This window comes from Mastigoproctus giganteus, chromosome 3, assembly GCF_048544385.1.
Source record: "Mastigoproctus giganteus isolate SK-2022 chromosome 3, ASM4854438v1, whole genome shotgun sequence".
Lineage (NCBI taxonomy): Eukaryota > Metazoa > Arthropoda > Arachnida > Uropygi > Thelyphonidae > Mastigoproctus > Mastigoproctus giganteus.
Genome location: NC_143577.1, coordinates 12,665,238 through 12,681,647, shown reverse-complemented (window position 1 = coordinate 12,681,647; position 16,410 = coordinate 12,665,238). Strand labels below are relative to the sequence as shown.

The following is a 16,410-nucleotide window of genomic DNA, read 5'->3' as shown; positions in this document are numbered from 1 at the left end:
CAATGTCGACTGGCTTCACTTCTTTGGATTTTATGTGTTTTTTAACTAATAGCATAACCCCTCCTCCCCTCCTGTCCTGTCTATCCTTTCTATACACATTGTACTCCCCAAATTCCAGTTCTGCATTCCTTATGTCTGTGTGACACCACGTCTCTGATATCCCAACAATATCTGCCTTTGATGTTTTGAGCAATACCTCAAATTCATCAAATTTATTTACTAATATTCTGAAAGTTGTTTACTCTTTGGTTGAAATCACATTTCTACACATCTATTCTGCAGCCTTCCTTTTCCAATTTAAATTTATGCCTCCTTGTGTGTTTCATCTAAGAAAGAGTAAATATGCCATTATTGTGTATTTACTTGACCCTCTTAAAGCCTTTTACACATCAATTCAGTCACCATGCAGATGCTTAGTTTCTAGAGACTGCAGTTTACAGAATCTTCAGTTATTCTTGGTATGAATATCCTTTTGTGTCCCATCTAATCTTAATGCTCATCTCTGTACCCTTTCCAACAGATCTATATCCTTCTTAAAATGAGGATTATGAACCTGTATGCAATGTTCCAGATGTGGCCTAACCATTACCTTATACAACGGAATAATTACTTCTTTGTCTCTGTTGGCAAACATTCCTCTATATTTTGAGAACCCTATGAAGTGTTCTAGCAGTTTGACTTTGCGCTGCTCAGAGAATTTCATGTCAGCCTGTACAATTATTCCAGATCTTTTTCATACTCCAATATTGCATCTACATTCACACATGAGGAGTTATTCAGGGAGGGGACTGCCAGAGGTGAGTTAAACTCTGGCAGTGAGCTAGATGATTTTGTAATAACTGAGAGGAAAGTGGAGGAGAAATTGTTGAAGATAAACATAAAAAAAGGCACCCAGTGCGGATGGGATCTATCCAGTTACATTAAAGGAGGCAGCAAAGGAAGTAAGCAAACCCTTAGCCATAATTATGAGAGCTTCTTTGGACTCAGGGGAAGGTACCCATGGATTGGAGATGTGCAAATATGACCCCAATTCACAAAGGAGGATTAAAGGGCGATACAAGTAATATAGACCTGTTAGTTTAACTTCTGTTCTATGGAAATTAATGGAAGTACTGGTTAAAGAAGCATTGCAGGATCATCTAGACAAGACTTCAGTTATAGCTTGGACACAGCATGGGTTTGCTAAGGGAAAGTGTCGTCTGACCAATTTGATTGGATACTATGATGTGGTCACAAAGGAAACGGATGCAAAGAATAATTTTGATATCATATAATTGGATCTTAGAAAGGCTTTTGATACTGTTGCCCATGGAAGACTGCTGAATAAATTGGAGCAGTGTAGCATTGGAGGCAAATGGCTGCTATGGATAAAGGGATGGTTGAGTGGGAGAAGATAGATAGTGGTAATTAATGAACACTGCTCATCGTGGACTAATGTTATTAGTGGAGTCCCTCAGGGTTTAGTGTTGTGTCTATTGTTGTTTTCTGTATTTATAAATGATATTGATGATGGGATATCAAGCTTAGTGTCCAAGTTTGCAGATAATATGAAGGTTGGTAGGGTTGTTAAGGACACTAATGACAGTACACTGCTGCAACAGGATCTAGAAAAGTTGAGCAGATGGGCTGAGAGGTGGCAAATGAAGTTTAACATTGACAAATGTAAAGTACTACATATGGGAAGCAGTAACCCCAGAGTAACGTATCAACTGTGTGGTACTACACTAACAGTGGTAGAGAACGAAAAGGACCTGGGGGTAATTGTGCAGGCAGATATGAAGTTTTCTGAGCGGTGCAGACGGTCTGCAAGAGTAGCTCAGTGTCTTGTCAATGATATACAGGAATTTTTCTAGCAGGGATAAGGAGGTGATTATCCCCTTGTATAAGGCAATGGTCAGGTCACACCTTGAGTCTGGAGGCCTCATTTTAAAAAGGATGTGGAGCTGTTGGAACGAGTAGAGAGAAGGGCAACAAGATTAGTGAATGGAACAAAGGGTTGCTCTTATGAAGAAAGGCTTATGTATGTTTGTGTAACTTGTTTAAATTTATTACTTTATGTTTATTTATATGAGGATGATGCGGATATGAATTAGATTTCCCAGCTTGGACTTTTAAATCTATACTGCTTTTAATTGATTGTTGAATCTCTGTCTCTGTGACTCGAATATGAATTTGATCCCCTACCCACAATTTTGTAAGCACTGAATTATCAGTAATGCAAACATTGCTTCTCAAGATAGTCTCTCTTCTCTCAGTGTACTACTTTTAGAAATACTCATTTTACTGCTTTTACCCATCTGACCGAGCCATATACACTCAGTCAGATTTTAAATGACAATGACAATGTGTCAGCAGTTTTTAAATTTTTAAAATCGATTAATATATATACACTCATATGAAATATACAATTTGCTTTTATCATTGTACTGATTTTATTTATCGATATGTCTGTATATATATGCACTTTTCAACGAAGTAACCTTTTTAAAAGTAACCAGTCTTATCTTTTTTGAATTTTAATCTTTCCATGGTGCACTATAACCTTGCTGTTTTTGAGCCACAAAAAATCAAATCAATCTTCTCTCTTCTCTCAATCTCTCTGTCTCTCTTCTCTCAATCTCTCTCTCTCTCTCTCTCTCTCTCTCTCTCTCTCTCTCTCTCTCTCTCTCTCTCTCTCTCTCTCTCTCTCATATGATTTTCTTGCTATTTAAAATTCCTTTTGTCTGGACAAATGATAATTATAAGTTGCTTAAATCAGGATATTCATCATGTTATTGGTAACAGAGGCATTTGTATTGTTCACCTCTGTGTTTGACTGTATTGCCTGCTTTACCTTTCCCTTCAATAACTTAAAATAATAATTCGTATTAATAACCTTAATCAATAATCTTAACTTTTTGCACAGCCATTCTCAGTTTCTAAGTATGTAGTTTGCTATGCTTTAACAATCATTAATGATTAAAGGTTTTTTACAACTAGTACTAACAGTAATAATTGTACACCACTTATACCTGTAATAAACATTCATCACCATGCTGAACTTCGGTTAAATTTTTCTTATTTTCATTTCACAAAATCTCTGTAACAGTATGCTGCATAACAGAACTTGCCACTTCCTTTACAGACATGTTGGTGAGTATCTATTAAGCTATTCCTGCTGTGCCTATTGTAGCTAATGGTAAACTTTGCCATCAGATAACTGATGATAACTATGAGCAATTAAAAAAAAATTTTTTTTTTAAATTTGAATTTCTATTTATTGTATATGAGGTATTAATAATTTAAATATTTTAATATATTATTTTTTCTCCAAAACTATAGAAACAGGTCACAATCCTTTTAAAAGATTGAGGATTGCTTCTGATGAAGATGAATTTATTGTTAAGGTAAGCAACATTTCAGTAATATATTTTAAATTGTTTAGTAACAATCTCTAATAAGAGAGCATTTGTGAATGTTATCATATTTATCTATATGATTTTTAAAGGGCATTTGTAGGCTTGGGTTAATGAATGTAAATAATGAAGAAGGCACTTACCACTATGAAACACAGACCCTTTATGATATAAAATTCTTGTATTAACTGAGTATTAATTAATTGTAATGAAAGGACTTTAGTCAAGTTCACAAAACATCTGAATTCTGATTTATTTTGTTGTCAATTCTCATTTGTAATAGCCTGAACTGAACCAAATGAAAGAGACATCTCCTCAGAAATTTTTGAAATGGTCAGTAATTGATTCCATTGAATGATAGTGTGGACTTCATTGATGTTTTGTTTTGGAATGATGACAGGCAACTACTACTATTGATCTTCAAATGAAAAATTTCTCTCATGAAACCTTTTGAAGCCACTTAAAAAGCTGTTTTCCCATCATAGCACTATCCCTGTAAGCTGTAATGAACATTTTTCATGGCCAACTTTAATTAAATTAAACAAAAAATTAAATGTTTGTGCTTAATTCACATTGGAGATACTAAACGAATTAGCATTAGCATTAGTTGAGGCATATGATGCAAGAAAGCAAGCTTATACAGCATCAGCTTAAAAAAAAAACATTCCCATTTCACCCATCCGATCACTACAAATGTTTGTCTAGTTCAGCCTTAAATTTATTTAAGCTATCAATTTCCACAGCAACAGATGGAAGTCTGTTCCAGCAATCAACTACCTGCTGGCTAAAGGAAAATTTTTGCACATCTATTCTACAACTGTCTTTCCTCAATTTGAATCTATGCCCCCTCAGGTTCTTAATCTGAGCAAGCAGAAGTATCCCATTAGCATTGAGCCTGCTCAAACCATTCAAGGCCTTATACACCTCAGTCAGATCACCTCTCAGGTACCTAGTCTCCAGAAGCTGCAATTTGCAGAACTTAAGCCTTTCTTCATAAAAGCACCCCTTTGTTCCCTTCACCAGTCTTGTTGCACTTCTCTGTACTCATTCTAGCAACTCTACATCCTTCCTAAAATGAGGCCTCCAGACCTGTATGCAGTACTCAAGGTGTGTCCTGACCATTGCCTTATACAAAGGGATAATCACCTCCTTGTCTCTCCTAGCAAAATTCCTATATATCATTGATGAAACTTCATGACCTGCTCTGGCAGCCCATCTGCACTGCTCAGAGAACTTCATATCTGACTGCACAATTACCCCCAAGTCTTTTTCATTCTCCACTTCCCTGAGTGTAGTACCACACAGTTGGTACATTTCTCTTGGGTTACTGCTACCCATATGCAGTACTTTGCATTTATCAATGTTAAACTTCAGTTGCCACTTCTAGAAAAGGTTGCCACTTCTAGCAACAGGATCTAGAAAAGTTAGCCCACCTGCCTAACTTTTCTAGATCCTGTTGCAGTAGTATACTGTCTTTACTGTCATTAACAGCCCTGCCAACCTTTGTATCATTTTCAAACTTGGACATTAAGCCCGATATACCTTCATCGATATCATTAATAAATACACAAAACAACAATGGGCCCAGCACTGAACCCTGGGGGGACTCCACTAATAACATTAGTCCACATCTAGCAGTGTCCATTTATTACCACTCTCTTCCATCTCCCATTCAACCATCCCTTTATCCATTGTAGCAACTTGCCCTTAATGCCATACCGCTCCAATTTGTACAGCAGTCTTCCATGTGCAACAGTATCAAAAGCTTTCCTGAAATCCAAGTATATGATATTAAAATTATTTTTTGCATCCAGTTCCTTTATGACCACATCATAGTATCCAATCCGGTTGGTCAGACAAGACTTCCCCTTAACAAATCCATGCTGCATCTGAACTATTACTGCAGTGTTGGCTAGGTGATCCTACATCACTTCTTTAACCAGTGACTCTCATTATTTTCCCCAGTTAAAGAAGTGAATTGATTAGAGAAATAGAAGTTTATGGATGAATTGTGAATTTGCTAAGAGATGTAATTGGAGGGGAAGTGTTTGGGCAAATGACTGAGAGGAAGGAGAATTGGAATGTTAGATAATTTAATAGGGGATGTTGGCTATCATGGACTGAAGGAGAAGACTCGAAACAGGTAGAGATGGATAAAGATGTGATTGATTTCTGGCTGTTATGGACCTACTATGTGACAGGAAATGTCTATGTGCATGCACATTTGTATAAACTCTAATAATATTAAGTTCTTGATATATGGATTTGATTTTATCAGCCTTACAGGTAATTTTCATGATTAAATTATCTAAGGAAAAAGCAGTTAAATTATCTGAGGAATTTGTCATTGCCACCCAATTGAAAAAGTCAAGTTTCACTTGTTTTTAATTTTCTTTATTAGTAACAAATGCAACCTGATGATTAAGTGTAACATATGCTAAACCAAATGTCATAATTCTCATTAACTCATTATGCACACCCCTCAGGTACAGCACCAAAAGAATCTTTGCACAAAAATTTTTGTTTTCCAGATAATTACTGAAATGTTCTCTACCTTTCAGAATATAAGCAAAATTTTACTGGAACGAGATAGAAGATTGATAAATTTTTTAAAGTGAATTTTTATGGTTTTTGCAAAGTAATTGCATGAAAAAACTTGTTGGATGCAGTGTGACCATTTTTGAGTTAAATGGTCATGCCACATGTTGCAGTGGATGTTGCTTCAAAAACAAACAAACAAATAAACAAAAATATATATATATATACGGAGTGGTTATAAAATGTTTCCCTATTCAGGAGACCCTAGTGTCAAAACGGTTAGAGATAATGCTGTGAAAATCGGTGGGTATGTCATTTAGTGTATGGGGAAGCAATTTGTAGAAGAAAAAAAAAATTTGTTCAAATTTCTGCTGCCAGGGGAAAAACGGCACTGCACATATGTAAAAGTTGTCATTTACTTCAAAGATACGCTACTTATGCAAATGACATCCTGTTAGATAAAAGCAGAAAGGCCAATGCCACCGTCAATAACTATTATGGCTCTTACAAAAAGGAATGTGCTCTTTTAGTAAAACTGTTCTACCAGAATAATAGTAACGCTAATGCAGCACTACGTGAATATCGGAAACTTGAAGGTTTGTGTAAAGGACCTTTGACGTCAGTGGGGCTTCGAAAACTAATAAAGAAATTTGAAGCGACCAGTTAAGTGTAATTCCAGGCAGGGGATGACCACATGTTGGAATGGAGGTAGTGGATGAAGTGGCCATTGTAATGGTTAGAATGAAAAACGCTACCAGTCAGTAGTGCCAGAGGTATGTCAAGAGACTTGAACCTTCCTTGGTCTACTGTATGTAAAGTGCTTCGAATAATTTTACGCTAGTTCTCGTACAAGATTCACATAGTGCAAGGACTAAAGTCTTGTGATCAGCAACAACAAATAGACTTTGCTGTATGATTTCTGGCTCGTATGGAACTTGATGATACATGGGCTGGAATGATCTTGTGGTCTGATGAGGCACATTTCACTCTTCAATGGGGCTGTAAATGCACAAAACTGCCAAATATGGGGAACTTCTTGTCCATCTGCTGTGCATGAAAGACCACTAATGAGTCCATACTGTAATGTATGGACTCATTAGTGGTCTTTCATGCACAGTGGATTCACAGCATAGTTTATAATCGGGCCATTTTTCTTTGAAGAGTCTACACCTCATAGCCCCGTAAGGTGTGCAGCAACTAGTGCACGGTATTGCACTCTTCTAAGAGATCACATTATTCCCATTCTGCAAGAAAAGCAATGCTTGGAGACTAGTGTTCATGCAAGATGGTGCCCCTTCCCATGTTGGTTGACAAGTGAAAAACTGCTCCATTCAACATTCCGAAATGATCACATCATTTCTAGAGACTTTCTGCAGTTCTGGTCATCCCAATGAGCAGATCTCAATCCCTGTGATTTCTGGCTATGGGGAAACCTGAAAGACAGAGTTTACTGTGGTGGCATACAGATGCTTGTCAATTTGAAAGCAAGCATTAAACAGCATGTAGCCAACGTCCTCAATGAGATGCTACGTGAAACTTTCTTACACAATCCTCCGTTTTCAGAATGTCATCTCAAATGATCGCACATAGAACAATATCTGTAGATTTCTAAGTTCTGATATTAAAATCTAATCCTAAGTTAAGTATTCCATCTCATGCTTACAGTGCCAATTTCTCCCCTGCTTGTGGAAATTTGAACTAATTTTGTTTCTTCTACAAATCGCTTCCCCATACCCTAAATGACATACCCACCAATTTTCACAGCCTGATCTCTAACCGTTTTGACACTAGGGTCTTCTGAATAGGGAAACTTATTTTATAACCACTCAATATATACTGTGTGTGTGTGTGTGTGTGTGTGTGTGTGTGTGTGTGTGTGTGTGTGTGTGTGTGTGTGTGTGTGTGTGTGTGTGTGTGTGTAACATAAGTTGAAATATGTGAAAATGCAGAAAATTTTCAAAATTTCAGATGTTTAATGGTTGTACCAGTTTGAAAAGGAAGAAGTTAATAGTTTTATATTTTATAGCTATAATTATTTTTTTTTCAGAAGAATTAATAATAGTTGTTTCATTGAAAATAAATAAATTGATACATTTTTTTAAATATTCAAATTTTTCATTCAAAAAAAAATATAAATTTCAATCCATTAATAAAAGGTCAAAAATTGGTATATATTTTTGACCTTTTATTGGTGTACTCCAAGCCAAATACAAAAACGTTTTCAGAAATAAAAATAAAGTTGAGATATCAGGTGTAGTATGATAACTTGTGGCATAAGCTGCTGGATAAAATGTACTTATAATGAAAATTTTAAATTTATAGTTTTTGATTTGTAAGCGTTCACAAGTGGGAACATATTAAAACAAATTCAAAAAGAAAATGAATGGAACAGTATGTTGCAACTCAGTGATATGGGGGGGTTATTTGCTTCTCAACCCCCTTCAAGGTGGACCATTCTCACATCTGTGACTAACTTTTGAAAGCAGTCAGGCACAGCTCGCCACAGTGCATTCTCATAATCATGTGAGACACCATATGTCCACTCATCCAAGTGGAAGTGAGTATTAGTACCTTTATTAAATAATGTACTGCAAGGTCCACTATACCTTTGAGTAGATGACTTTAAATATAGGTACAGTCAGTCCTCGTATAACACATGTTTACACTACAAGAATTCGATCATACACGATTTATAAATAAGGGAACGATATCGTATAAAACACAAACCGAATTCGCTTATGCACGATTCGCCTTTGTGTTTACAAGAAATGGCAGTCGAACGCGGAATCATCCCAACTGAATGCAACATGATAGGAATGAAGAGAAGATTCTGAAAATGTATTTATGTTTTTTATATCAGTGAAGGTTTATATCTTTTCGCCATAATAACGTAAAAACCCACACAATTCCAGCTATCGGCATTATCGCAATTGCAATTAGATCGAGTTTACTACCAGTTTATATCAGATTCCACTAACAGAAATACAGCTGGAAATTGTTTTTATTGTTTTATGGTAGTAACCCCCATTAATGTGCTTTAGTACAATATGAGCTAGTGAGGTGTTAGTGTGTGTCTGCCTTTACGGTGTTGTTTATTCAGTTTCTACACGCACACAGCTTTGTTTATGTGTATCAAGCGTGCCTCCTCATTTTGTAATTGTGCTTTATTCCCTAAAAATGAGTAAAATACTTAAAAGGTGTAAAAAGGAAGCGTCCTGGTGAAGACACTACCGATTCAGAGAGAAAAAGAAAAGCAATATCGATAAACAGAGGCGGACTGTGTCAAATATTCTTACCCAGGAAAATTTGTAGCGGCCTCATACCAGTGTGATTTTGGCCTTTATGGCCAAAATCACACTGGCCCCCGGCCCACTGGGATTTCCCCGGGAAGGCTTGTGGCCAGTTCGCCTCTGTCGATAGAGAAAAAATATGAAATTGTGAAACGCTTTGAGTGAAATGAAAGACCATGTGATATTGCACGTGCTACTGGCCTAAATGAGGCAATGCCAAGAATTAGAAAGAATGCAGAGAAAATAAAAACAACTTTCATAGCAGGAACAACTCAAAGTGTAATTAAAATCCATTAGATCAAGCCACAAAGAATTGGAAGAGATGGAATGGCTATCATCTGTTTGGATAGAAAATCAAAAAAAAAAAAAAAAGTTTGCTTACGATAGAAGCAAAAGTATTAGCAATATTTTATTACGTAATAGTCGTAATAAAATATGTATTTTATTACGATGATTTATTGTGTTTGGTAATGTTTTGGTTACAAATGTGTGTTCAATCTTGGGTGGTCGGCACCTAACCCTGTTTTTCCCATAAGGTCTGTTATTTATATTGCACGAGGATTTCTAGGAACACAACTATCATGTTATACGAGGACTGACTGTATTTGAATATGATATAAGTACTTTGAATTTTTTTTTCCAAAGTTTTACTGGGCATGAAATATTAACTTAATAGCTTATGTTACTATTTCATGCCCAGCAGTCTCTTTATTAATTGTGTATTGATTTATCAGTAATACAGTCTTTTCTCAATATGCGGAAGTACTTTCACTTCCAACTTTTATCCCCTTTAAATAACTAGTGTGACTGGTATTTTTATGTGGATACACAATTATTTTGTTTTTGTTGAGTTGTGTAATGCTTTTCTCTTATAATTCCTTTTAAGTTATACTTTGCATATAAATGCTAATTTTAGTATTCCACTGTTTACTCTTATTTAAAGACACTGTGTGTGGCTCAGTGAAATTGTTGCTCACTTACCTATGATTTGGAAAGGTCTAATTTTAAATACCATCAATGCAGGAGAATCTGTTTAAGATCTTGTCAGTTAGGACTGAATTTTATTATCTTAGACAGAGATACGAACATGCATGGTCCTTGGTTCTTTTCATTCCTCAGACCAGCAAACACAATTTACAGATATGATATGCAAATACCTTGGAGCCTAAGTTTCTAAGTTGCTAATCAAAGCTCTCCAACCTTCTTTTAAAAATTGAAGTGAAAAAAAAAACAGTTTGTGGATTGTGGGGGGGCATCTTAGGCTTGCTTCCATGTACATCAGGTATGTCAGTGGTTTCACAAGCAGGTCACACATGTGATGTCATCCAAACTGTTATGGACTTGCTTTTACTTTGAAGTTTTCACACACTGCACGTTGCAGAAGAATTTACAGAATTCCACATGTAAAAAGTATCAGGAGTTCGTGATCTTTGTAATCACAGAGACATAAACACAAGTTGACTGAAAGGAATTGCCATTGCAAAGTAAAGTATGGCCTCTTACAGTTTTCTTTTTATTATTATTATTATTATTGTCTTTTTAAAAGTGTACAATCTATCATTTCCTTTTATCACTTTGCACAAGATAAATGTTTTCCTACCACTCCTCAATTCTCTCCAAGGGAGCCATTACTATTGCTGCTTCAGTGTGTCCTGAAAGAAATTTAGATTTTTTTTTTCCAGATATTTTCAGTTGGTATCGAAAGTTAAAATTTTGTAGTATTACTTGACACATCAAGTAACACAAAATTTTTCAAATTTCAAAATTCCTATAACACAAAATTTCAGATAAGGTTTCGACACTACATGACGCAACACTCATGAGATAAGGTAAAGGCACAGTTTCTGATGAGGTTTAGTTTGACCTAACATGAGGTGAGATTAAGGCAAAAAGTTTCCAACAAGGTTTCCTCATGACAGCAATTAATTGGGGTTTTTTTGTTTTTTTTTGTAAGTCCTACAATCTTGACAATCAACTGCTGGTCTGTGTTCAAAGTTACTATGGAATTTTTCTCAAAACCAAATAGGATGCATTTTTTAAATGCACCTTATTTCATGTTTGAGATTGCCATTAAAAAAAAAAAAATTGTTATTGAGTGAGCTGTGATATAGGATGCCCTTCCCACTTCCTCTCCATTCCACATGCTATACCATTACTGCAAAGTTCATTGTTTCTGCCTTATATTATAATAAGCTATAACAAGCATTTATTGGAGTTGTATGGTAACAGGTTTGAGCTGTCAAGTGAGTAGCTATGTAGCTGTGGTTTTTCAAATTTTAGTTTAACTAACAGATATCTCTATTCTATGACCTGACATGCCTATCTTGTATGCTCAGCAAGAACTAACACTAGTTTACATACTCTGGTAGTTATTATGCTTTTACCTGTCTAGTAGGAACTATACTGCTTTGAATGCCATTGTTTCTAACAATTCACTAGGTAAGATGCCTTGCCCTCTTCTTGATGAATGAGCAAGCATACCTGTGATATATTGTCTCGCTAATATATAAGGTCTAGGTTTTGTCCACAGCTATTCTATTTCTAACTGTGAATTTGCTGTCCTATTATATATCTCACATTACAGATATATAATAGGGCAGCAAATTCATTGGGCTCAGGAATGAGGCCACTATTTCAGAAACTTTGCATTCCATCACAGCTGGAGAATTAGTTCTGCATGTGCATTTGTGTGAATGTTTTGTCTGGGTGTACATACATTTGTTTCTTGCCTGTGTACTTATTGATTTATAATTTTTTTATTTTTTAAATTTTGTGCGATTTTCAGGTTATCTTATCTTAGTTTCCCTTCATTATGTTATTTTATATTGATATGTTATGAATGCTAATGAATGATAAAAGTATATCGTAAAACTTACTATTTATAGCAAAAACATAATCTTTTTTTCCTACAGAAGTAATATGATATTTAATCAGATGGTCATTAATGTTATTAATATCAAATAGGTTCGGGGACGTGAAAATTATGAGATACTCAAAGCTATAAGAGATGGCTTGGAATTAAGAACTGCTTTAAACAGAAGTTCAGTATCAGTTAAAAAAAGGTAACACATGTTGTATATTAAGTAAACTTAGTGTCATTCAATGTATTAAGATATAGAAAATTCTGGTTTAAAAATTTTTTTTTATAATTTAGTAGCTTAAGAGTCGCTGTCCTAACTTAGGCACACTATAGCCACACACTATAGTGTGTTATAGGCCTAATGACTTGAATGAGTACAATGAACAATTGTACAGAGAAATAGAGTGGGCCAGTAAACCAGAATGTCTTATAATGGGGGATTTTAACTTCCCAGATATTGACTGGAACTTGTGGGTTGGTCACTCACATACTAGTCAGACTTTTGTGGATTTATTGGATGATTGTTTTCTGCAGCAGCATGTTCGAGAGGCAACCAGAGAAAGTAATACTCTTGATCTGGTTATCAGCAGTGATCATTCGTGTATTAAGAATTTGCAGATAAAGGAACCACTAGGTGGCAGTGATCACAGTGTGCTGAAGTGGGATTTACTCAAAGAGGTAACTACCGTCAGGGGTAAAGGAAAGGGTTTTTGCTTCCGTAAAGGGGAGTACAGTGGTCTCAGACAGTTTTTAAATTCTGTACAGTGGGATCAACTGACGATGTTACCAACAGTAAATTCTAAGTGGGAAGCATTCAAGGAATTAATCGTGGAAGCTACTAGACTTTTCATACCGATTAAGAAATATTGTTCAAAGTTTAGGCCTAAATGGTTATCAAATGAACTAATGAAACTCGTGACAGAGAAGAAAAATGCATGGGATGCATATAAATTATCAGGCGACACAGAAGCCTATGGCAGATATAAGCTAGTCTGTAATCAGGTCACAAAGGAGGTTCGGCAGGCGAAGGCGGATTACGAGAAATCTTTGGCAAAAGATGCTAAGAAAAACAGCAAGGATTTCTTTACTTATATAAACTCTAAAAGGAAGGGGATGAATATGATTGGTCCACTTGACATCGATGGTTCGACTGTTGATGATCCTGCTCAGATAGCAAACAAACTGAATGAGTATTTTGCATCTACATTCACACGTGAGGAATTATTACAGTTTGAAAATGGAAGAAGGTTATCAAATTGTAGCAGTGTGCTTAATGATTTTGTAATAACTGAGAGCAAAGTGGAGGAGAAATTGTTGAAGTTAAACATAAGAAAGGCACCTGGGGTGGATGGGATCTATCCAGTTATATTAAAGGAGGCGGCAAAGCAACTAAGCAAACCCTTAGCCATAATTATGAGAGCATCCTTGAACTCAGGGGAGGTTCCCACTGACTGGAGATGTGCAAATGTATCCCCAATTCACAAAGGTGGATCGAAGGGTGACACGAGTAATTACAGACCAGTTAGTTTAACTTCTGTTCCGGATAAAATAATGGAGTCACTGGTTAAAGATGCATTGCAGGATCATCTAGACAAAACTGCAGCAATAATTCAGACACAGCATGGGTTTGTTAAGGGAAAGTCTTGTCTGACAAATTTGATTGGTTATTATGATGCGGTCACAAAGGAACTGGATGCAAAAAATAATTTTGATATCATATACTTGGATTTCAGGAAAGCTTTTGACACTGTTGCGCATGGAAGACTACTGTACAAATTGGAGCAGAATGGTATTAAGGGTAAGTTGCTACAATGGATAAAAGGATGGTTAAGTGGGAGAAGACAGAGGGTGGTAATCAATGGGTGCTGCTCTTCGTGGACTAATGTTATTAGTGGAGTCCCACAGGGTTCGGTGTTGAGTCCACTGTTGTTTTGTGTATTTATCAATGATATTGATGAAGGTATATCAGGCTTAATGTCGAAGTTTGCAGATGACACAAAGGTTGGCAGGGTTTTTAATGACAGTAATGGCAGTGTGCTACTGCAACAGGATCTAGATAATTTGGGCAGATGGGCTAAGAAGTGGCAACTGAAGTTTAACCTTGACAAATGCAAAGTACTGCATATGGGTAGAAGTAACCCCAGAGAAACGTACCAACTGTGTGGTACTACACTTAAGGTGGTAGAAAATGAAAAAGACCTGGGAGTAATTGTGCAGTCAGATATGAAGTTTTCTGAGCAATGCAGACAGGCTGCCAGGGCAGGTCATGGGGTTTTGTCAATGATATATAGGAATTTTGCTAGCAGGGAAAAGGAGGTGATTGTCCCTCTGTATAAGGCAATGGTCAGGCCACGCCTTGAGTACTGCGTACAGGTCTGGAGGCCTCATTTTAGGAAGGATGTAGATTTGCTTGAGCGTGTACAGAGAAGAGCAACACGACTGGTGAGGGGAATGAAGGGATCCTCTTACCAAGAGAGGCTTAAGTTCTGCAAATTGCAGTGGCTGGAGACTAGGCACCTGCGCGGTGATCTGATTGAGGTCTATAAGGCCTTGAATGGGTTGAGCACGCTGAATTCTGATGGGATCCTTCCACTTGTTCAGATTACGAACCTACGGGGACATAAGTTCAAATTAAGAAAGGACAGATGTAGAATAGATGTGCGGAAATTTGCCTTTAGCCAGCGGGTGGTTAATTGCTGGAACAAACTTCCATCTGTCGTTGTGGAAGTTGATAGGTTAAATAAATTTAAGGAGGAACTGGACAGGCATTTGGAGGGAATGGTGTGATTTTTTTTTTTTTTTTTTTTTTTTGGCTGATGCTGCATAAGCTCCTACACTTGCTTTCTTGCATCACGTGCCACTACTACTACTACTACTACTACACACACACACACACACACACACACACACACACACACACACACACACACACTGTCCTCCCTACACCAGGTGGAAAAGACCAGAGTTTGAGTCCCTTCAAGGGAAATGAGGAATTTTTATTGGCCTTTTTCACAGCATGGCTGACTTAGTCTGTCTCAGGCGAGGGTAGCATGGTTTTTTCTCTCCTGGAAACTGGTATTTTATCCAGCAAACAGAAAATTGACCTCAGAATGCACGCAATTTATAGACAATATACATGGAGCAATATGGCCTTAGTCACTGTCTGGGTGTAAATCCTGCCAAGATGGGAGAAAATTGCATGGGTTTTTTTCAGTTAGTATTGGGTCAGTGATCAGTCTTCCCATAAACTTTTTTTTTTTTTTTTTTTCATCTAGCAGAACAGGCACAACAACTTTAGAATACATGGCAGTTTACAAACAATATACTCACACATCATAAGCATTAGTTGCTTTGGTGCAAAAACGAACAATTCTGTTGGCATAGTTGAAGAACTAATGTTAAATTCAGCCACAATAACATTTATTTTTGGAGGTTGTAAACTTAGATTTCATTGAAAAAATTTACTCTAACTTATCAGTGCAGCATGTTTTTTCAGTACTAAACTCATGCTTTGATACCACTGTGCAAATTTTAAAAGTCAGACCTTTAAAATTTCTCTATACAATTAAGACTTCTCCAAACAAGTTACAATGGAAAGACCACTATACTGTCACTAAGGGCCATAATAGTGCCTCAACTTTTAAATAAATTGCAGATTAGCCTTTTCCCAAGTGAGTTTGTAAGCATGGTGTGGACCATGAAGAGTGAAATTTTTCAAAATTCCTAATGGTGAAAACTTGGAACATAAATGCTTTTAAATATTAATGTATTCATTTGTTCTTATTTTGGCCTGGTTGCCCAACATTACAGTTAAATTATTTCAAAAATCAAATGAGAATTTTTTTAAAAATTACAAGAGAATTCGAAAGTGATTTTTAAAAAACTTGTAAAAAAAAAAAAACCTCTCTTACTTTTTTTTTTTTTTTTTATGTAATACTGTATCCATCTATTTATGTATCATTTGATTCAATTTTATTAATTTCTATAACTTTGTCTTTTGTAAGCCAATATTGGTCAACAGTGGCTGACAGGCACAATCTCCTCTTATGATTTTAAAATCTATTTTTATGCTGCCATCCATTATAAATTGTGTCTATGATTACTTAGATACAAAGAATAAGAGGGAGTGAGAGCACTGCTTACTGGAAAATTTGTAACATACTTTGAAATAACCCTGAAAATGTCCATGCACAAAATGTATAGATGCATATGTACTCACAAAGCAGCTAATTTTCAGGCATGTCATATGTTTAAAAGTAGTACACTGCAAAAGAACTCATGGTAACACAACATTCATTCTGCTGTGAGAATTATGATTATTAAAATT

At 36.1% G+C, this 16,410-nt stretch overlaps 1 protein-coding gene across 1 annotated transcript in view; it reads left to right on the top strand.

Moving 5' to 3' along the window:
* The window catches only part of LOC150087723 (tumor protein p73-like), a 104,342-nt gene that overhangs the window by 83,979 nt on the left and 3,953 nt on the right, over nt 1-16,410 (top strand). Inside the window, exons 10-11 of the mRNA XM_090369920.1 lie at nt 3,322-3,386; nt 12,188-12,285. Coding sequence (XP_090226046.1) covers nt 3,322-3,386; nt 12,188-12,285 — 163 coding nt within the window. The remainder of the gene's footprint in view (nt 1-3,321; nt 3,387-12,187; nt 12,286-16,410) is intronic.